We start from the raw sequence: 24,817 nt of genomic DNA on the forward strand, positions 1-24,817 counted from the left end.
GTTGTTAGGTATTATGTTTTGAACTTGATTTGATATGAAAATTTAGCAAATTCTATAAAAAAGACTTACTGTCTTCTAGTAATGAGTATTAAATCCAGCTTAAAGCTTGGAATCCTTTGACTTTATTTTGTTGCCTAAAAATTTAGTCCGTATTTTATAAATATCATTTAGTCTATTTTTCACATGAGTAGGTGAGTGTTACATTTTTGTGGGTATTTAGTATTTATTGAACCAGATTTTCGTAGTTCATTTATTCATTACGAATTACGAAAATCATAATTTATAAAGACTAAGTAGAGTCATCTCTTTTTTCGTTAAAGAACTAAATAGAAATTCAATTCAACGATATTTTGCAATAGTTTAAAATATTTCCACACAGATGGCAGGCAAAGCACAAAAAGATATTCAAGGTCAGTTATAGGGATGTCTAAAGCAATATACACATATCGATTTTTGTTAATAATATCGATTAAAATATTAATTCTGAAAAAGTATGCTTATGTTCTTGTACAATATATATTTGCAGTTGGTATAAGTAAGTTTATTTACAAGCTAAAATCTAAAACGAAAATATAATCATAAGTACAACAATAATTCAGATGAATTGCACATAATATAATGTTAAATCTTTATAAAAACCATATAATAGTTTTACTTATTTAATAATTTGATAACAGTTATAACAAAATAAGAAATCGATTTCACAAAAATCAATATTTGTATCGAACGTCATCAGACGAATCACTGAGCATTAGAGTCCAATAAAGTACGTCACTATTATTAAATAACAAGCTGCAGTGGAGAATACTTGTTGTGGTCTGTTATGTGTTGAGTATTTATTTGTGGATATTTAAGTATTGAATTATATTTTTAAAATATGATAGCCTCCTGTGTGCAAAGAAAAAAATGATAACATTCGGCGCTGCGAATACTTCCACGGTGCAAGAAGAATCAGGTACTAAAATACTTAGCATTTGTTAACGGCGAAGTTGTGAATATTTTCAAAATATCCATTAAATATTTTTTGTAGGTGACGTGAGAAGCATTTGCGAGAGCATTTGTAGCGATGGATCAAACGCTACAGTTCAACCAGGGGTTAATCAAAGACCCCGTATGGACATCGCATGTGTTTTGGACGTGACCCAAACATTGAACATAGCTCACAGAAAAAGAGCTCTGGAAGAAGTTCGCTTGGCTTCCGAGCTTGTCAATGCCAACGTACACCACATTCCTGTATGTTACATTAATTTTATCTGAAATATCACCTTTAACTAAAGAGGTTATTATTGGAATCACAACAAAGTACATTTAACTGAATTGCATCAAAAAATAACTTTTTCTTTGTAAAAAGTATAAACATATCAAATAGTGTTACTTTTTAATATCTATGCATTACATATAAGTAACATATTTAAGTGCAAATAGTGTTTGTTTTGCTTCAGAAAGTAAGAGGAATGAACATTTCCATAATTTTCTTTTGTAAAATGCAAATATTTATTTTCTTTATAACTTTGTTTATAATTAATAAATTATTTACCATATAAATATTACTTACCAAATAAGAATGCTACCAGAAAATGTATTCAATATTTTTGTTTCAGTTTGAGAAACTAGATTTCGGTGAGACAAGTGTTTTAGACACTTTTTATAATGCTGATGTCGCCCTGGTAGATCTGAGTGTACAATTACAACAGAGTTCGCTGCTATATCACCTTGGAGTAAGAGAGAGTTTTGATATGAAAGAAAATGTACTCCTGTATAATGACGTTGATTCTGATGCTACATTGCGTCTAAAAGTAAGTACATTTTGTTAGTTTGATAAGTTTAATATAAAATGCTTGTTCACTTTGTACTTGAAACTATTGTTATGTATTTTTCTAAATTATGTTGATATCTTGAATAAGTATATTAACTCTAGGCTAGCTTGAAAAGACATTCAAATTTTTAATTTATTATATTGCAATAAGTTATTGTTAAATAGTCACGTAATATGTAATGTCCTTTGCCTTTATGACCACTATTTACAACACAGGATCTTAAAGGTCTGGTTCAAATACTAGATCAGACTATTTTGTTATTAGGGTTTCCTCTATAGAAATTTTCAGTATCATCTCAAAAGTAATTGGCAATGTTTACAAGCCCTCATGCCTCAAACAGTACATAAAGCTGTTGGTTCTGTGCCTGAATTCTGTCTAGCTATGTTTATCTTGCTTTTCCATAGCATTATTAAGTGTATCTGTGCTAATGTACTACTATTGAGTACTATTGAGTATGCACTGGTCTGGTTGGCCAGTATTGGCCAGTGCCAATGCCAGTCTCGCGGGAATAGCTACCATAGTAGAAATAGGTCAGAAAGAAACCATTGTACCTATGACTATTATTAGGATGTATAATGTTAATAATTTTTTTTATTGTGCTTTGGTTTATAAGGTTAGCTAAGGTCACAGACCCACAAGGTACACACTGTCGTAGATTTTATAATTGCTGGTGCAAATCTAGCTTACCATCAGTTGGTACAATTTTATGTCTACTCTTATTCAATAAAGGAAAAAAGAAAATTTTTTAAACTACATTGTTTTGGATAGGATTACCATTCTAATTATAATATTCTTCTTTTTTAATAAGCCAATATTGGTAGGTTTTCAACATTAATATAACTGTAACAATTTAAATGTTTTATTGCCTAACATAATATATTAGTTACATAAACTAAAAAAAATGTTTTAAATTAATTAACAATATATCTCACACTAACGTCATGTCTTTTATAAACTATATCTGTGGTATTGCAGTGTCATATTGCAAAACAAAGAAGCATCATGCATGATAAACAACGTACATACGCAGCTACCAAAGCCTTGAATGATAATATCTCAATAGTTATTACTCTCAATTTCTCAATTGCTCTATGTTGACTATGTTACATATACAGAACCACATCTCACATTGACTGAAGATATTCTATCTAAAATTATGTAAAAGTATAAGAAAATTAGTTCTTGTTACGCTTTTACATCTGAATTACTTAACCAATCAACACAGAATTTTGTCATATACAATGTCTAGGTTCCTATCACCTGGCACCACTTCCCCTCCGCCTTCCCTTCTCACCAGCACGCGAAACCGTGGGACGGAAACTAATAACATAGTAGATGAATATGTCAATAGTCTAATTACAAGACATTAGAGAGTACATGCTATTACTTTATTTAGAATGACTTCAATTATGTAGGCGGTTCTAAATTCGAAATATGTTCATGATTAGGTAGTTAAGCCAAAAATGAGTGTTTGGAAAAAGATGATTAAGTTTGGTTGGGTTAATTAATTTAAATGTTGGTTATGAAACTTTGTATGCTCGATATTCAATTTGTCGTTAATACCATGAAGAGTAATTAAAATAAAAAGAACGATTTTCGACATTCGATAAGCTATTATTGTAAATATTTCGATTCCTCAATCAAAACCTTCGCTAACACACTCTAAAGTTGAGTAAATATTCGACGATATTACAGACAGTTTTATAGAAATCGTAATCGAATTTTAAATCTGAAATCAAGGATTGGGACAATTTTACATAGGTAAATAATATATTTAAGCTATTGTATAAAATCATTTAATAATGTATATATTGTAAATATTTTTCAAATCGCATAATATGTTGCACAGCTTTGTATCGTAAATGTGAAAGTGCCTTGTTTGTTTAACCTGCTACCTGAATCCTTGCCGTTCGCCGTTAATGACATAACAATGCTTGAAAGCATGAGAATAGCTAAAGACAATATATCACGATTGAATAATTAGATAGCAAATATTTCAATACTTATCCAGCTAATAAAAACGTTTTTGTTTTTACCTAACTATGACAATGTTTCATTGGAACTGCTCCTACACTTCCGACCTCCGATCGAGTCGTATTGTCGGTCTACACTTACACTCTTTAAAAACTATTGCAGGGGTAGAAAAACTTGAAGGTTAACCTTTATTTTTGATGTATAAGTATATAAGTATCAATATAAGTATTGATAATTTTTAGTTATGAATTCCTTGGGTGACTACTGCTTTTAACTTCAATGATTGTTATTTGGCTAGTCTCAATATTTGATCCCAGTAAATGTATGAAGTCCATGTTCACCTGTCGCTTTATTGAATCATAGTCGTGTTGTATCGTCTTTGAATTCCTGTTGTTAGACCAAATTGTGCATGAAAATTCGAATAATTGTAGTCTATTTTTAAATAAATTATACAATATATATTATATTTAAAGATCTCGGATGATAAGAGAAGCGAAACGCATGTCAAATCAAAAGCATTGTTATTTATACTATTAAATAAATCTGAGTCTTAATACTTTAAGACTCAGATTTATTTAATAGTTATAGCTTAAATTTAAAATGTAATTATTTGCAATTTATATTTTTTGTGGCACCAATTTTAAAAATTGTATTAGTACCTACTAACAGACGCCTGCACCTTCGCTCGATTAGTCATGGGTTTCTCATTTCGTAACCATTGAGGAATAGTAAACTATATTGTACTAAACTGAATACTATATTATAATTATATTTATCATACTGTTTAGCCGACTTCAACAAGAGGGATGTCATCAATTCGACATTTTTTTTTTGGGTTCCTCGATTTCGAGATTATTTTGTTTTTCGATCGCTTGTATTTCCGAAATATTAAAAGTACCATATAATTTGAAATTCTATCTTTGTCTTTGCTATATGAAGCACTACAAACACGACTATTCCACTTAACTATTTATATCCACGTTAATTTTGCTTTAATAGTTTGGCTTAAATAACTAATTAATTTAACGCATTTTTTCCATCGAATCCATGATTAATGTCGTGGATTATTCGAGCTCACTACCAATAATATCGCATCAATGTTGATGTCAAATAATGTTTATTTGTTTGTATTCCTCTGATGATGGGAAAATGCTTTATTAGCTTATATGTTTTGCTTCCCTTAGTGTCATCGTTTTTAAACTTTCGATAACTCTTTGCTCACGTATTTTCATTTAACGATATTCAAGTTTTATAGGTAACTTCTTGAAAACGAATTGACAAATCAAATCCCTTTATTTAATATAGAAGCAGTACACTTATTGTTTGTCAAATTAGACACTATCACCGCTTCAGACAGTAGTATGGTTTAAAATGTTGATATTGAAGTTGTTTCTAAAATCAAGTTAAGTAACAATATCTTACACCGAGTTAAATTCATAAAGATTTAGCCAAAATGACTTGTTTTTAATTTTTTAATCTTTAGTAGTTTTTTAATTACACAGATATAAATTGCTGACATTATCGGTTACTTACTATCCTTCACCGACTTTATTTATTTATTTATTGTGTATGTATGTATGATTATAGGTGTTAGCAGACACCTTAACCAAGTTCCAAAAAAGTTGTTTCACTAAAAGATAAATTATACAAGGGAAGCAAAATTGGCTTTCGAACGAGTAGGAATTATATGACCAAAACCTTTCGCGCATCGATTATTATGTTTTCGATATAACCCATATGGGTTAACGTAACATTTATCGATTGCAGATATCTCTACCCAACTTCCTGTTCGTATCGTACAAGCTCACCGATGCGGGGACATGCGTCACGACAAATCCAGCTGCAGCGAAGTTCAAAGGCGAGGAAGCGCCTGATCCTAAACAACACCTTACTCTAAGGCTCAAGAATATTCTTCAAGATGTTGAAGTTCAAACCAAGTAAGATCAAACTTAATACTTATGTTTCATTGTTGATCCAATTGTCATGTACAGTACAGATTGCGCCCAATCCGTCTATATTTCATCTGGTACTCGGTGGTAGCGGAAAGTATCGAAGAAAAAATGCATATATAGTATGTGTATTCACCAACTAGCACTTCAGATACATATATGTGTTAAACATTATCACAAATCATAATAAAGAAATGTTTTACGTGTGGTGTATATTTTCAATCTCATATGCAAGATATAGGATCTCATTTGCAATTTTCGAAATATTACAATTCGTGCTACTTAAGATTTAGACGGCTAAGATTTTAAATAATCTCACAATCTTCCTGTTTAATAATTTGCTTGAAAAACTTTGTGTTTATCTCTTTATTAATTACTTGAGTAACATAACAACTTCGTGGAGATACGAAGATTTTTTTTACCAGTATTGCGTAGGTAATATAGTTGTTTTTTAATGACTTATTAAAAGTGGCTATGCAAATTGATGATAAAGCGGAATGGAACATGACATTTTCTCATTTAATGTAATGTTTATTGCGTACATTTGAATAAATAAAAACGCCCACACCGAGATCATGCTGTCATTTGTCTTCGTAATTAAATGAACTATTTCCTCTAATGACATTTATAACATTATTTGTATAGCAAACGAATATACTTCTTTAAATATGATTTAGAAATTGGATATTTGTGTTGCAGAAATTGCCAATTTTTTTATAAAATAAGTCTTGTTTTTAGTTAGTTAACTGTATAATGTTACTTTTTTTTAAATAAATTTTATTGTATCGGTATTGCATTGTTTTAAGATTTCGTATGCGATGATAACCCGAGATCCGTAAAGGATCCATTTTTCTGTTTTGATTGTCTTAGTATAATTTCTTTAAATCTCTTCTAGGCGAAAAATGTCGAATTTCCCTACTGACGTTGTGCTAAGATTAGAAAATAAAATATAATATAGACATATGATTAATTTGATATATTTAATAACTGTAATAATTGATGTATTTTTAGTTACCCTATTATTGTATTAACTAATTTATTAAAAAAATATATTAAGTATGCATGCTTTAAAGGAAACATTTAATATATGTATAATAAAGACATTTGTTAGGCAAAATGGAAGTACCAGGATGACATAAAGTTATAGGTGTTTGTTTTATTGATTACAGGGCTCATTTACAAGAGAAGTTCCTATCCGATTTACGGAAGGCTCGCGAAACCTACAGCGGTACGGAATTGGCGAACGTTCTGCACGCAATGCGACGGAGACTCGACGATCCCGCTGTTTTGTCCGGAGATACAATACTCAATTTGCTTATATCGTATAGAGAAATACAGGATTATGATGCCATAGTCCAAATCGTTGATGATCTGAAAACTATTATGAACCGAAAGAATTATGTCAATATGCCTATTATAAGGTTTATGTACGCTTTTGCTATGAATAGGTAAGTTCTGGAAGAAATTCATATAAATTTATATTAATTTTGAAGTCTGGTTTTTGGTGAATTAGAATAGAGACATTTATTTAATACGGTTTATATGAGAATAAATTTGCCTCTCAGAATTTTCCTCTCATAAAAACCCTTAAAATATATTTTGAAATGTAATACAACACGAAACGACTCCAACCCCAATAAATAAAATAGGAGTACGCAAATTATCTCCATATATTTATTAAATTTGTTTATTTTTACTTTTTGAAGGAGAAATAAAGAAGGTGACCGAGAGAACGCCTTAAAAGTATGCGTGAAGGCTCTTGAAAAGAAAGAAAATCGATTTCCAGATATGTTGTGCCTCTGCGGCCGCATATACAAGGATCAATTTGTAGAATCTCAACACAGTGACTTGGAAAGTTTGACAAACGCAATTCATTGGTAAGTTTGTATTAATATATATATTTTTTAAATGAGATGACGGGCTCAACTTTTGGAACACGTGAATCTTAACGAAGATTGTCGGCTCGAATTCAGACAAAGAACTACAAATTTGCTTATGTATTTATTCAACTTGCATTTATCGATTGACTGCAACCTGCATTGGAGTAGCGTGGTGGAATATGCTCCAAAAATGGACGGGCTATTTTTAAGTTTTTCTCCTTTCAGGTACCGACAAGGTTTCGAAGTTCAACCAAATGAATACGCGGGTATTAATTTGGCGACGTTGCTAGTAATAGCTGGGAACGATTTCAAGAATTCTCAAGAATTACAGCATATTGGTACGTACTCTAACAAAATTATTTACCGTAAATTAAATATTACTCAGAATTCATTCAAGTCATTCAGTAATTCAAATTCGCAGATGGATAAGGAAAATCAACAAATAAATGATATTTCATTCAACATGTCTGGTTGTAGCCTATTAAATTTGTTTTTTTTTTTGTCGTTTCTTAATAATCTACCACTGCGGTAATGTACTTGTGATAAAGTTATTATATACTTATTTATATAAATATTCCAGTTATTTTATAAGTAGTAATGATTTTCCTTATCTCTAAACCACATTTGCCCATTCCATTTTATAAGTCATTTATATTGTTTTGTTATTTAAAAATATAAGAAGTCGGATACCCTTGTGGTTAGTAAAAATGTAAAGGTCCTGGCTTCAAATTCTGGGTCGGACCAATTAAAGTGATTAGCGTTATGCTCCGAGTTATCGTTCCCTTTCTTTCTCTTTTTCGTTTTAATTCACATGGGATTTTAAATAAAAATAATGTTATTATTATTTAGTTATTCGCAAATATTGATAATTAATAACATATAAAGCCACTTTAATCCGACAAGGTGTTTCATTATGGAAATATGAGCTGTAGTTGAAAGCTACATTTAAAAGTGTAATAATCTCCACTGATTATGACATATAGAATTCTTAATATATCAGATACGCTTACATAAAAATTCTATAATACAATAACTTTAAAAGTAACGTGACTGATATAAATTTAAATCCAATGTGATTACTATAAACATTCATTCTCTTTATTTATTTATTTTCATAACTAAGTGTGCTTTTTCAGATATTTTTCTAATGATTAATTATATTTAACATTTTAGGAATGGTCCTCAATCACTTGATCGGCAAAAAGGGTAGTCTGTCTTCACTGAAAGATTACTGGGATGTGGCAACATTTTTTGAAATATCAGTGCTCGCTCAAGATTACGTGAAAGCAATTCAAGCGGCTGAGTGTATGTTTAAGTTGAAACCACCTAATTGGTACCTGAAGTCTACTATAGGAAATATTGAACTAATTGACAGGTCGGTTTCTTCTTTGTAATGTATGTTGTTAGTATCAGAAGTTTGTGTTTGTTTTATCATTACTCACAACATCTATGGTTTAATGAGTATTTGTTTCGTTACACATTTTGATATACATCAATACAAAGTATTTAATAAAAACATAATTTATTCCAGATTCCGAAAGAAGAGCGAAGAAACTTCGCCGGAACAACAAGTGTTCTCTTTCTGGATGGAATTTTTTGTCGAGGCAACTAAAAGTACCTGTGAAAATATTATACGTTTTCCTGTTAGTATTTTTTTTTGTTTCTCTTCTGATTTTAATTCATCGTTTAATCCCTATCATAACGCTCCAAGTTTTAATTTTAGTATTTTTTTTTCTTCTATATATTTCCCTATGAATATACTTAAAACATTTGTTTTACTTAGAATCTTAACAACTAATTACCTTGAACTATTTTACTGGTACTTATTAATGGTTAATTATAATGTATATGAATCATTCCGCCACTTCGTCATTTTATTGAATTACACGAATAAATCGTATTGATGGTAATAATATCGCCAAGTAGCAATACATATTACTGTTTTGTTCCGGTTTGAAGAGTGACAAGAGATAATCTCTTAGTTCCGAAAATTGATTATGTATTAGCGATGTAATGAGTGTTTTCCCTCTTATAACATCAATGACTGTGGCCAGTGGCTATGATTTTCTATCAAGTGGCCCAATAATTCGACCTAAGCTGACGCGTCCTATATATGTTTATAGTTTAAGAAACCAATTTTAGATTTTCGCGATAATTACACATTGAAATAAAACTTGTTTTAACGGATTTAAATCGTGTATATTAATTATTTTGATCATCCCGACGTTTCGAGCACTTTAAAGCGTTCGTACGAACGATACGCGATTTAAATCCGTTAAAACTAGTTTTATTTCAAACCAATTTTAGTTAGGAAATTTTAAATTTCTTGTAACAAATTGAAAACGTTTATAATGTATATTAATTTTCCAGGTGGTTATCTTAGAAACTACAAAAATTTACATGCCGTCGTATGTTAATGTGAACATGGGGGCTGAACAAAAATCTGTCGAGATATTTAACCTATGCCTGGATTCGATGCGAGGGGACTGCAGACAAGTACATCGGTGGCTGTTTACCTCTGACATGATCAGATCATATAGGTAAAGTAAAGCCTTCAAGCGGACGACTAACTAAGTACTTAGACAATCCACCAAAAATCAAATTTCATCATTTATTTATTTATAAGATACACCATCGGCATACACACAATAAAATCGTAGTTAATAAAAAAACATCAGACATATTCTGTATGGTACACCATTACAGGCATGTACGACACTTGCTACAATAAGAAAACAAAAATGAAAACAAAAATTACACACAAATTTTAACGAATATTACAGCTAACTAATCACACTAAAATAAACTTAAGAAAATATAAAAAACACAATTGAATTAAAAAACTAAATGAGATAAAATTTAAATTAGACTAAGACTAAATAACAGAAATAATTTTTTTCTTAAACTTAGGTAATGTAACGTGGAAGATGTCAATATCATTTGTAGGACCAATTTCATTGTAGGTATTTACTATACGGTATCATGTCACATATCACTAATGAAAGGGCTTGTTTTAAAAAGTAACAATTACTTACTTAACCCTTTTTTATTTTAATTAATCTATATTAATATTATAATGTGAAAGTAGCTCTCTCTGTCTGAATTTGATAAAATTTATTATGTAGCAAACATGAAAGGACATAGGCTTTTTGGCCTTACACATGACAACCAATAGCTTAAAACGCGAGCGAAGCCGCGGGCGACTACCATTACTCACAATGTGATTTGCCTTGAAAAATTGATTTGTATGGAACCTTCCTTCAGGTTTGAAATCGTACTGAACTAGTGACATAAGTATACATTTTATTTCAAGCTTGTACAAACGAGACGAGCGGTGTCTATTCTTGTACGTCAGCGAGAACTCGGATGATTTTCAAATATTCCTGCCGTCACAAGCTTTTCGGCAGCACCTGCACGACCTCCTCGGAGAACTCACCGCCGATCACGAGAAAGTAGCTGATTTAGATACGAGCGTGATGCAAGATCAGTTAAAGGTAAAACTTAATATATATAATATAATAAGTAATTGGTAAATTTCCGATAAAAACATCTACACCAATAGTAGCAATTTAACTCTTGTTATAGTTGGTTACCTTATGTTAAGATTAAAACTAACGTTGCTATTTCATTTTTTTTATGCAATCAAAATCGACTTAAGCCTACAGGCTTATATACATATCGTAATGTTTTCCTCGTAACTTTTTCGATTCTTAGCTCAAAGATCTTAGATTAGCAGCTAATTTTAGCTGTTAAAAATATTTGTATACACGCTACATATATGTACTCACATAATTTTTGTTTTTAATAATTGCAGTTTGAATATGAATTGGATGATTGTAATAAACGAGTGGTGCTCGGAAAAGGAACTTACGGAGTTGTATATGCAGCTAGAGATCTTAACACACAAGTGAGAATAGCTGTCAAAGAGATACCCGAGAAAAATTTAGGAGATGTGCAGCCGTTGCATGAAGAAATATTATTACATTCACAGCTGCGGCACAGAAATATCGTGCAGGTATGTCATATTGGCTTATCTGTAATGTCCCATATCATTACTGGCAGTAGTGAAACTGCAGACATTTAGACACTCATTCATACATTCGACATAACATCTTAGTTCTCAAGGTTGGTGACACATTGACAATGTAAGGAATAGTTAATATTTCTTACAGCGTCATTGTCTATGGGTGATGGTGACCACTTACCATCAGGTGGTCCATATGCTCGTCCGCCAACCTATTGCATAAAAAAATCTGCTGTTCCTAGAAACTAGTATTATTAAATTTTTAATAAATTTCAGTACCTCGGGTCAATCTCAGAAGACAATTACTTCAAGATATTTATGGAGCAAGTCCCGGGAGGGTCGCTATCGGCACTACTCAGGTCCAAGTGGGGACCTCTCAAAGAAAATGAAGCTACCATCGCTTATTACACAAAACAGATATTGGAAGGTGAATGCTGTTTGCATGTCAAACGCGCTAAGTTGAAACTCATTTACACTTATTCACGCCGATAACAATTGGATGTGGAATGCGATTGAATAGATATATATAGGCATACCAGTCCCAATGGAAAAAGTCTTATCTGGCTATATACACCGTTTATTTGGGCAGTTTACAAGCTATAATAATTTTAAATCAAAATTTGCTTCAAATCCAATTCAATATTTAAATAAGGCTGACATTGATTTTATTACCTTGGATTTATTTCAAATTTGACTATATATTTTATATGATCATCAAATGCACTCTGCATTTTTTAGATAATTTTTACATGTTTTTGAATCTCGTTTAGAGTATAAAATATTGACTTCGAATCATATTATGATATTATATATTTTAAACTAATGTCATGGTAATAATTATTATAGGAGGAAAGCAATTGCTGAACTTTGTTGTAAAAGCGAAGACCATTACCTACTGTCCTAACTCTTTCTACAGGTTTAAAATATCTACACGATCAGAAAATCGTCCATCGTGATATAAAAGGCGACAATGTGCTAGTAAACACATATAGTGGAGTCGTAAAAATATCAGATTTCGGTACATCGAAGCGACTCGCGGGTCTGTGTCCTTCGACTGAAACCTTCGCAGGCACTCTGCAGTACATGGCCCCCGAGGTTATAGATAAGGGGCAGAGGGGCTACGGCGCTCCGGTAATATATGTATTATTATTATTTTATCTTAAAGGTGTTTGACCTTAAATATGACGAATGAAATTAGATTTACTAAGCTTAAAATATTTATGTGTAGCCTTACAATGACAATAAAAAAATCGATACTAGTCTATGAATATGTGAAAAATTGGCGTTTGTGTGACGTCAGTTGTGACTGGAGCTAAGGAGTTAAATTAAAGTTACCTTAAATAATGAAACAGAATCTTTACTTCTACTATGGTCAATTTAATAAAGATTATATTATTTATATATTTTTAATATAAATAATATTAATAATAATTAATTTGTGCCAATATAAATAGTATTTACTGCATATAAATAATATCTCGATTAACTATTATTAACTACAAAATATTACTATTATTCTTGAAAATTGGGTTGTTAGTATTTTATTGTAGGTTTTTATACATTTTTTTTATTTTAGGCTGATATTTGGTCTCTTGGATGCACGGTCGTAGAAATGGCAACAGGGAATCCACCTTTCATGGAATTGGGGTCTCCCCAAGCAGCTCTATTTAAGGTAAACAAATATATAATATTCATTACATAACAGGTTAATAGAAACAATTTTATCTAGATTTTTTTTTGTTTTACATTTATTATTTTTTCACACAAAAATATTTTCTATAATAACTCATAAACAAAAAGTATGATTATGAATAAAGTAATTATGAGAGTAAGGCAATCTTCTTAGCACTCCATAGTTTCCTCGTGTCGCGGAGAAAGAAACTCTCCGTTCCCGGGACTTGCGACCCGGGTGTAGGTTTAAGGGCGGCGTCTCCTATGAATCAATGGTCACTTTCTCATGTGGGAAACAGGATAAGCTGAGCTTGGATTCCTTACCTAGCCCAATTTGAGAGTAACTTAGTAGCGCAACTTTAGATACTCTCTCTCAAATAGAACTCACTGCAATTCTCCACAGGAAGTCTTTTAGTCGGTTATAGTTTGCTGGTATACCTCTCGCTCTCAATTCCACCGCCTGATATATCACATACACACATACAGTTACAATTAAATAAGTAAATATGAGACAACATCACATACATTACTCAGATCCCAATGTAAGTAGCTTGTGTTATGGAAAACCAGAAGTAACGATGATACCACAAACAGCCAGACCGAAGACAACATAGAAAACTAATAATAATCTACATCGACTCGGCCGGGAATCGAACCCGGGACCTCGACCTCGGAGAGGCGTACCCATGAATAAATATTACTGTATATTGTAAAATTACATTATAAAAAAAAGTATGAATCCTTTTTAAGAATCAATTTTAATTTCATATTCAAGGTGGGGTATTATAAAATGCATCCAGAAATACCAAGCGAGCTATCGCAGAAAGCAAAGAATTTCATACTACGCTGTTTCATACCTGATCCTGAAAAACGAGCCACGGCTGCTGAATTACTGGAAGATCCGTTCCTATGCGAGTTAGTATTCATGTTTAATGTCCAAAAATAAAATTAATATTAACTTTATCAAAAGTTGTCAGGTTAAGATTTTTTCACAGGACTTCCCGTATATTAAGTTGGATAATAATGTGTATGCGCTTGCTCGTATATAATACAAAAAATATAACATAAATACAAATTTTAACGCTTGAGTCTCACACGTCCAGCTATGCTTTTGATTTATTATATATATTTTCATGCTATTCTACACATAAAATAAACTTATAACATAATTCTTCATAATTCTATAAACTCAATATATTTGTAAACGCAGAAAGAAAAAGTCCAGTAGCCGCTTAGGAAATAGTATAGACTACAGCCGCAGTATCTCGGTGCCTGCTGATAAAGTTCGGCCGTCGGTCGCCCAAAAGAAGATCTCTGAACCAAGCCTCCCTGGAAACCTGCCCAGCTCGCCAGAAATCGAGTAAGATATATAACATTAGTAAAAAAAGTTACTTTTTATCACTAGACTTGCTTCCACACCTAGAATTGAAAGATTTTAAAGGCATGGATTTATATTTAATATCGAAAATCACTTTAGTTCTTCGATATAATCACCTATTTATTGGAATGATTTAATTACTATGTTGCTAAAGTGTTTGTTTAGATTTATCTATTAATGAATAGACATATTTAATTGTGTTATGTTTTTAATTTGGATCATGCATAAGAGGGAAAAGGGACTATATATATTCATAGTTCACGCGAATATGCCATTTGTAAAATAGTTATCGTATCATTTTATACTAATATTGCAAGTTACCATGGCCATTTATTACTCAATCATCGTTTCAGTATGAATACGTGATGATGTCTTTTTAATATTTGTTTTAACCACTATGGATGCGTCGGTGTGCGCACTCGATGTTGAGTGTCCTATAATCGTAATTGGGATGTGTTTACACGGAGAGTGACAGTGATAATATATTTATCGCAAACTCTCAACACATATTAAACAGTAACAATTAATGAATTTACATTAATACTATTTCTGATCTATACTCTAAGATAACATATAATCAATAGTAATATCGCTTGATTAAATTATAATTATTAAAAATAAATAACATAATTTTAAAAAACATTTACACAATTCAAAAACATTCGAAATAAAAATTTGATTGAGTTTATAAAATGAATTAAAACGAAACCAGATCATAACGCTTCACATTTTCATACATGACAAATCTAAACAAAGTTTGGTGTGTGCCTAAGCATCTATTTGTTTCCGTGCAAGGGTTAAAACGGTCCGGTCTAATCCAACAATCACTAGGACTGCTTCGTCGATGCTATCGCCGATACTGATATATCCGCCGGACTTGTTGAACAGCAGGTAATTTATGACGAACATTAGTAATTATAAATATTACAGCTCCCGTGTCTATTAAAGTTGTAAATTATGAGGGAGTTTCGAAATTGAATATTATCTTAAAATTGTAAATTGCATTTGTAAGCTCAGAATTTGTGATAATAGCTTTTTTATTTTTACTTATTTACGATTTTTTTAAAAGGTAAGATTATAATGATCACTTTTGAGAATATTGTAGCACAAATTAAACATTCCTTGCACATATTATATAACTGTGGTCCACATCTCATTAACTGTACCTTCTTAGCACATGTCATGTATTATGTTGTTAGCACCGTATTTTGAAAATATTTTACTAGTTCACGTCGATTCACTCAACCATATCTATCTACTTTCTTACGCAGCATTACAAACTAGCTTTATTACTAATATCATAATACAATTTCGATTTGGATAGACGATGCGAATTGTAAATAAATGCATAATAAAGAATAATTACTATTAAACAGTAGAATACTAATTCAAACATACATACTTTCTAATTACCATTCATCACTAAGATCGACAATCGAATACTGATGATATACTGTTAAAATAAACTTGAATTAGTTTACCTATTATGTATACGGCTTAAATTTAAGAATGTTTTGTCTTACTAAATCAGGGCTCTCCCTCTGCCGAGGTTCATTAACACTTCTTACCGCTAGATGGCAGTTCTGTATATATATTTCGTTATAATTTAATTTGCCACTCACATTTTTCAATGGGTCAAATAATAATTTCAATCCTTCTTAAGGCTTGTGTGTGATTACAGAGAAAATAAGATATTATAAAGACAAAGTTTCTGATCAAACTAATAATATTCAACGATTATCGATTGGTCATATGTTATTGAATTTATTACTAATCTGCACTATTTTTTATGATAATAGAAAATTAATAAACTTAGAATCCTTACAATTGTCTGTATAACTGTTGTCTGAAAAGGAAAAATTTTGATATGCCTTTATTTACACTTTGTATAACGTCTATAGAAATAAGCTGTACTACTGTACTATAATAAGTATATTTCATTTAACAATACTAAATCAGCTATTAACGCTACAGAAAGATTGTACTAATACACACTAATGACAATCATTGGTAATTACTATATATTTAATAAAAAAATAATATATTTGTATTATGATTATTATATATGTACATATATAAATAGTGTAATGTTATGTTTTAGCACAATGCCAAATACGCCATCGACTGATGAAATGGACAATAATGATACAATATTGAATAGAAGAAGTTCCTCGGGAGGTCTGCTTTCACCGGAGGTAGTATCGTATATAACATTCCTAGCCATATGTTCAGTGAATACAACGAATATTGCGATTTCAGATCCGAGCAGGCATTTGATACGGCTTTGTTGCTAAATTAATCTGTGTTAATATTGTTAACTCCAGCGTGCAGGTGAAGGAAAACAATTTGAGGAAGCTTGAATAGCATCCTCACAAGGATGAAATTCTGACTCTTCCGTTAAGTTTTGAACCAGCAGTTTGACATTTACGCGTAGTTATCTTAACTACATTTTTTTTTTAAAGACAAAATAATGTAATATAATTTTAATTCAAAATATATAATTTAATTACAAGAAGATTTTAGTTAACACAATAACTAATAAAAAAAGTAGATATTTAAATAATAATTACATATTTGTTTTTTTGAATAGGTCGATATGACGAACGTTCCCCGATCGTCCATAGACATAGAACACGATGGATTTTACTTGCTAAAGAAAGATTCACAACGCCGTCTCACACTTTCGCGAGTGTTAGAGCAAGACAGTGAGAAGATCTGCTCCAAGTGGATGCTAAGTATACAGCAGGACTTCGGCAACACGGTTTTAACATTGGTGAGAACATTTAACATAAAATAATACTTATTAAAAACAAAATAAGCGAAAAATAGGCATTATCGTTTTTATAATATGATATGTATAATTATTCCAAAATCTGACATAATTACATATATCTTTACAGCAGTGATATGCAAACAATAGTTAATGTTTTAGCATTCACATTAAGTATTCACCCGTAGCTTAATAATTATTTTCAAAAATAAAATATAATTGATCAGAACTCCTAAACAAGTAAAGTGTCATAAATAGCAGCTGTAGCAAATTTGTCTCACTTGACATTTACCTTCCAAAATAGTACCTCAGTCATACAAACTCGAATGAAAAAAGACAAAATATATTTATCTTTCAGAATCACTTGGAAACTTTGCGTTGCGCGCTCAAAGATTACATCATGGATCAGAATAGAAGTGTTATAGAGCGCGCAATAATAGCGCTGAAGGAAGAGTTGGACTTCGACGCAAACGCGATAAACGAATTGCATTCAGCCATATACATGTTCCAAGAGGCCGTGAATGTCGTGCTGAGGATGCATAGCATCAAACCGCACTGGATGTTCGCGTTAGACAACTTGGTGCGGAACGCTGTGCAAGCTGCGATAACCGTTTTGTCACCCGGTAAGCAACTTTTGTGTGTCAGTTGGTAATTTTTAACGCATATGAGTCGTCTCTCGAAATAGTTCTTTACATTTACTTATTATTTATAATTTAAAGAGATATTTAATAAGTCGTAAAATTGTATATACTCATGATTTTCAATTAATAAAAAAATATGTGCACTTATTTATTTACTTTTAAACTTTTTCTCGTAATAAAGTAAAGAGCAAAGAAGCAAGAGGTTGCTTAAATCAACAAGTCCTGACATTCTGATTTTAGAAAGTTTAGATATTTATTTAGCTTTCATTTTAATTTGAGTAAAACCTTTTAGTATTTTCTTTTCTACCAACGAGAAAGTAGGCAATAGAAGATTATTGAATAAATAAATACCCCACCCCTCAATAGTAGCACGGCCTCAATAGTAGCACGGCCTCAATAGTAGCACGGCCTCAACAGTAGCACGGCCTCAACAGTAGCGCGTGTTCCGCAGAGCTGGGCGCCAACCTGGCGGGGCAGGAGGCGGAGCGGCGCGCGGCCGACGCGTCCCCGTCCGCGCTGTCCACGGCCACCTCCACGCGCGACCCGCTCGCGCTCGCGCTGCACCAGCTGCGACACGACAACCACAAGTACGCACACACCCTTTTTTTTTTCTCGCTGGAAAAACGCATTACGCGCTTCCCCCACGTGATGGAAAGTGGGGGGGTGTGTGGGACTCCCCGGAGCCCTGGACGCCGAGTGCGCCCAAGTACGCCGGGTTTACCCACTAAAAAACCAGCGGTACCCTCTCCGTCTTTCGATGGACGCCACGGGATCGCTTACGCATGCTACCGTGACGCCCTGACGGTCGGCCCACCTATGCGGGCCTCTAACACCTAGGGGTGATTCCCGGGGTAAGTCCGCACACACCCTACCCTATCATACGCAAGCCAAGATTCATCTTAAGGATAATGAAAGAAACTGAATTGTAGCAATAATGTTTCATTTTAAATCGTTTCAGACTTCAACAGGAACTAATCGATAGCTACCAGCAGTACCAGGGATTGCTCCGATTGATGTTGGAAGAACAGAAATCACAAACTCAAATTTTAAGAGAAATCGTTGATAAAAAGTCAAGGTTAGAAAACATTATCATTAATATCAGATCTGGAATAGAGAAAGGTCATGGAGATCACAGACTTGCATATTTATTATTTCATTCAACATGCATTAAAAGCATAGACATACTTTATGTTAAATGAATTTTGCTCTTTATTACATAAATTTAAGACATTATTGTTGAAAACCAACATTGCCATACATAAAGAGGCCCCTGGACTTTGGAATAAATCAAATTACCAGTAAGCACAAAAAAATTGTATATACAAAATGTGCAATCAATTGGACCTTTACCTGTATGCATCTTATGTTATTTGCTTGAGATCGGCGCAAAATGTCTTAAAAAAAGTTTTAGCAGTCTTATCTTGGCCTATCTGACGTCATCCGTACGCTGCATTCAATTGTGAGACGTAGTTATGATACTGGAGGATGCGCGTAACGCTTGTGCGCTAGGACACTGCAGCGCTGCAGTATACATGGCATTCTTTTGTATATATATATACAAAAGAATGCCATGTATACTGCATATATATATATATATCCCTCTTACGCAGGAACGAAGCGGCGCCGCCGGACAGCGCGGAGTGCGACCCGCAGGCGCTGCAGGAGCTCCGCGAGTGGGCGGCGGCGCGCGACGTGCCGCCCGCCGCCGCCGCGTCGCTGGCCGCGCGCCGCTTCCGCCTCGCCGACGTGCTTGCGCACGCGCAGCGCGACGACATCGCGCGCCTCAACCTGCTGTCAGTACTACGCTCACACTCGTTAATCGCGTTCAATAGCTTCAAAGCAAATGAGGATCGTATCCCATTTTAAATTTATTTGTATATGTCCTACTACCAGTGAGTTACCTTGTAGTAAATTGTCTCATGTAACGCTCACACTCGTTAATCGCGTTCAATAGCTTCAAACTAAATGAGGATCGTATCCCATTTTAAATTTATTTGTATATGTCCTACTACCAGTGAGTTACCTTGTAGTAAATTGTCTCATGTATTCATTATATCGTCAATGCGTCATGCATGGTAATCAGAGATTTATTATTTTTAAAAGCTCCACCGCCAATGACCTAATTACAAAATATGCCCTTGAATTGTATCCCGACTTTATAGCTGACTAGTAGTCCCGCGGCTTCGCTCTCGTTTAGGATATTGTCATGTGTTAAGCAAAAATGTCTTATGTCCTTCCTTGGAGTTGAACTTTGCTTCATACTAAATTTCATCAAATTCGCTTTAGCGGCTTATTCGTGAACGAGAGATAGACAGACAGAGTTACTGTCACATTTATAATATTAATATAGATAATTCATAACAAAAAAAAACCCTGTAAGAATAAATTACAAGTAAGTTCGAACGATCGTTGTTGTACTCGCATGTCGTATTCTTTGCATAGTCTGACATAATTATTATTTGGTACTGTGATTTAACATGTGTATTTATTTTGTCTATCATAATATGTATTTATGGACGGGCGTCAGTGGATGAAGTAAATCTATTTTTTAATTTATTATTTCAGACTAAGCTATCTTAGTCTGAAGTAATAACGCCCATATATACTTTAAGAATTACACAGAAAAGTATCATGAGTAGTTCCCACAATTTTATTTTGTTTTCAGGGGTGGTGAAGAACTTCGTCTTTGGCGGGCGATAGTGGAACATCGTCTTCAAGCTAACAGTTCGAATCGTTTGCGACGAACAAGCAGCACTGAAACCGATATGGACACAAATTCCATCGTAGTAGTCGAATGTCAGAAGTGCAAGACCTCTCGGACAATTTCAAATAATTCTTCATGTTCGAACAACCCTACGATCGTAATACGAGACCAGCAGGTCAACGGAGATGACAGTGTAGCCGAGTATTACACAGAGAACGGGGTTGTCAACCTTTGACTATTGCGTGGGTGGTGCACTCTACAGTGACCAAGAGGTTGCTAACCACTGGAAACGACGTGGCTTTAAGTTAGGCGGTTATTCCACTGACTAACCGAATATTCCCTTCAATGTCTTCGAATGAGATTTATTAATAATAAATATAATATTTCATACTATATTTATACATATATTAATATTATTATTTATACTATTTATTAACAAAGGAAAAGTTCATCACAAATATCTATTACTAATTTATAAAAAAATGTACTTACATGGACCTATAAGGTTATTATTATAAAAGTCAGTGGAAAAAAATCTACGGTTCAAAATATTCTAAAAAGTTTGCAATGTATAACATTAAACAATAATTTAAAAAGCAATAATTTCATATTATTAATATATTAATAAAATGTTATTAATTTAGAGGCAATAGCGTCTGTTGTATTAAAAAGATTAAATTTAATGCTTAGCAGCTAAATACCAATCATTAATAAGAGTTTAAAAAAACAATTGTGTATATTTTAAAAAAATTCGAAAAGTCATCACTAAATTTTTCATTAAACGCTTTGCTTTTTGTTTTCAATAATTTACAATCAATCACTTTAAAAAGAAATTCCGCTTGAATTAGCTAATAGGCAAAGGCAAAAAATATATATTAATAAAAAATCCAGAATACTTCCAATCAATATGAATTTATTTAGAAATAACGCCAGATAATAATATATATATCGCATGGTGAAGTATTGATTACAAACGTATAGACTGTTATGTCGTCTATTAGGGTGTCAATTGAAACTTAAAAAGTTGGAAAATTATCGTCCCATTATTTATACGTAAGCCGTGTATCCTAAATTATAAATACAACAACAAATCGCTTTACAAAAATGACCGCTTGAAGCCTTGAGTGTATCACCCTTAATATTGTATATAAAATAAATACAAAATCTATTTACAATACTAGTCTTTTGTAAATATTTTCTTATATACGTCATAATAAGCAAATGCTTTTTTATAGCTAGGCGCAAAAATGGTGCTAAATCATGTGATTCATAGCGATGTGCCTTTGATGAATACGCTTTACATATGAACATTAATATTATACACTAATTATAGAAGTAAGGTTTGGAGGACAATTCTTGTATAGATTATGTGTCTTTGTATTCAGCTGCATAATTTTAATGTGGAGTATTATATTATACGATAAATTTGAAAGAAAACCTCCACTTTTGGAAGAGAAATAATACAAAATGACATCTTATCTACGGAATTCATTTTATTAAAATTGATACTACTTCAATAACTGCTATTTCACTCTAACATATTGTATGGCTTATTAGCTTTTTCGAATAACATATCACACATTTAAGTGTCCACATAAACAAATATTGTCCTAATTAAGAAAAGTTCTCCATACCTCCACTTGTAATACTTTTAATGTAAACGAGACGAGTGCATACTAAGTTATTGTTCGGATTTTTAAGTACTGCTTCAGTTATTCGGACATTCTACTTAAGATTTTATGAAGATCTACACAAAACTGAATAGTATATACGTATAAAGTTTAATATCCTTCTTTGCGCGTGTGTGTGTACCATGCCTAAATACGTCAAATTGCAGATGCATAAAATGCACTTGTCTCAAGAACACATACATACGCGTTAAAACTTAATATAAACTAACGTATAAGTAATTCGTTGTAATATTCATATTATTATTAATTAATATTTTTGGTTTAGAACTAAACAATAATAATACTTTTTTTAGTGTTGTGCCATAAAACATTGTTCTAATAATAACATAGTTATTTCATATAATTTTTTATTTGCTAAATATTATAATTATGTTAATTAATATGTTTAGTTGTTAATAAAAGTAAAATATTTCGTTTTTGAAAATGTAATTTCTTTATTAATAATTTATATGACGTTTGTTTAAAATTCGAATAATTGATGAGTTTGTTTACCCAATATTTGCTCGCTTATATCACATTGCAAAGTGGAACTATTTTTTCTAAAAAATGAAAAAATATTTATCAGGCAGCTATAAAAATAAAATAAGGCTATTAAAGAATTTCTCATATAGAATAATAAAACAACAGAGGCTTTGAAACTATAAAAAAGCGTTGCATATAAAGCTTTTTATACACTGTTCTAAATGTAACAACCATTTGTTAACTAATAATTTTAAAGTTATTTTATATATAATTATATTTAATGCTATTAGAACATCAGAATGAACATAATATCTGTTTCCTTTAATTTACAAAGTTAATAAGTGTTGAATAAAAAAAAATCGTCTAAATTATTTACTAAGTCAGAGTTTTTAAGGTCACATTTTGATATATATCATTACATTGTTATAGATTAAATAGAAAGAGTATAAGTTGCATGACCACTTGTTTAATAAGAAATATGCATAGCATAGCGTAGGTAAGCACTAATCTAACAATACTCAATAATACTGTTGTGAAGTACAAAATATATAATATTATAAAAGACAATATTTTTTATTACCTCACCTATTTAAATGTAATAATTACCCCAACAGGGCAGCGTCCTGTGTGACAGTGCTGAGTTTGAAAAATAATTGATATTTTTTTGAACCTGATGTTGAGAAATCACCTCATATAAAAATTGGCGCTGTTATGTCATGTCCCTTGTGCCTGTGGTTATACTGACTCACTCACCCTTGAAACCGGAATACAATAATACCAAGTATTGCTGCTTGGTGGCAAAATATGTAATGAATAGATGGTTCCCACTTACGTCATGGTACAATTGGAGAGACCTATTTTCAGCAGTGGATGAGAAGGGGCTGATTGATGGATTGAGATGGTACCCACCCAGACGGGCTTGCACAAAACCTCCCATCAAGTAGGTAAATATAATAGTTTAAAAACTATCATGAAATATACATAATGTGTTAACTTTTGAAGTTTATTATTCTAAGTTTTTTTAATTTTGTTTTAAATGTAGGGTGATTTTTTCTTGCGTACATATTCATGATTTCGATTGTATTTAAAATATGATAGTTCGGTGGTGATGACCGTATGAACAATTTCCACCATTCCTACAGTCGATACAATAGTGAACAAGTGTCTGTATAAATAGTTGCACATTATTAGCCCTCATATAATCAAATTGATGGAAATCAGTTAGTCAGAGGCACGATCGATCATACAATCCCTAATTACAAACTGGACTGCCACTGGTTTATCGAAATGTTTATGTCTTTCAGACTTGTTTAAGTCCTTCATATATATTTATTTTCTTTGTTTGTGAATATATTGTTACGAGAGTAACCTTAGCCTTCAATACGGTTTTATGACATTTGATTCTTTATCATAATTTAATCACGTTATTTTTGCATATTATTAATATAGCAGGAGCTATTAATTGATCAATAATTTGTAAAACTGTAATTAATAATATTTATATGGCATAGCATTTAATACTGGCATGTAAAACTATTTCTTATTTTAAATATTATTGAGCTGTCATTATAAAACAATTGGGATATAGCGTGGGCATTCTAACAAAAGATAGAGACATTGAAGCATAATTGTAAAACGATAATATTATTTTGGCCATCCCGAACTACTTAAATTACAATCTCTATCAATCTCATCTACCTAATCAACCTCAATCGGTATGAGACTAACCTATCGAAACTTATTTTTTAAATAATATTCTATTTGTTTTTATTTCCATTGACATTTCCCCTTTTTTATTTTAAAGAAATAATTCGTACAGGTTCCCAAAAAATTAATCAGTCAAAAAAATTGTACAT

The 24,817-nt window shown here is 32.0% G+C and overlaps 1 protein-coding gene across 2 annotated transcripts; it reads left to right on the forward strand.

The window, feature by feature from the left end:
- Positions 1–763: 763 nt before the first annotated feature.
- Positions 764–23,522, forward strand: LOC124531652 (mitogen-activated protein kinase kinase kinase 15). 2 transcript variants are annotated; one of them, XM_047106127.1, is made up of 25 exons: positions 764–955; positions 1,031–1,233; positions 1,602–1,796; positions 5,559–5,728; positions 6,910–7,188; positions 7,447–7,617; positions 7,846–7,958; positions 8,794–8,995; positions 9,152–9,263; positions 9,991–10,160; positions 10,934–11,114; positions 11,435–11,635; positions 11,921–12,071; positions 12,561–12,775; positions 13,221–13,316; positions 14,091–14,230; positions 14,526–14,675; positions 15,489–15,584; positions 16,795–16,888; positions 17,284–17,466; positions 17,822–18,086; positions 18,556–18,691; positions 19,063–19,179; positions 19,715–19,897; positions 20,770–23,522. In XM_047106127.1, the coding sequence occupies exons 1-25, from the start codon at positions 907–909 to the stop codon at positions 21,041–21,043; spliced, it is 4,146 nt and encodes a 1,381-aa protein (XP_046962083.1). In that variant the 5' UTR covers positions 764–906; the 3' UTR covers positions 21,044–23,522. The 2 variants fall into 2 exon arrangements, with proteins under 2 accessions (XP_046962083.1, XP_046962084.1); XM_047106128.1 differs by lacking the exon at positions 15,489–15,584.
- Positions 23,523–24,817: the final 1,295 nt, after the last annotated feature.

The sequence above is a fragment of the Vanessa cardui genome, chromosome 8 (assembly GCF_905220365.1).
Source record: "Vanessa cardui chromosome 8, ilVanCard2.1, whole genome shotgun sequence".
NCBI classification, from domain to species: domain Eukaryota; kingdom Metazoa; phylum Arthropoda; class Insecta; order Lepidoptera; family Nymphalidae; genus Vanessa; species Vanessa cardui.

Excerpts from the sequence above, each read along its gene's own strand:
- LOC124531652 (XM_047106127.1), top strand. The coding sequence starts at position 907 with ATGATAACATTCGGCGCTGCGAATACTTCCACGGTGCAAGAAGAATCA. Across the intron at positions 18,692-19,062 it reads CTGCGACACGACAACCACAA|ACTTCAACAGGAACTAATCG; the intron begins GTACGCACACAC and ends AAATCGTTTCAG. Across the intron at positions 19,180-19,714 it reads ATCGTTGATAAAAAGTCAAG|GAACGAAGCGGCGCCGCCGG; the intron begins GTTAGAAAACAT and ends CCTCTTACGCAG.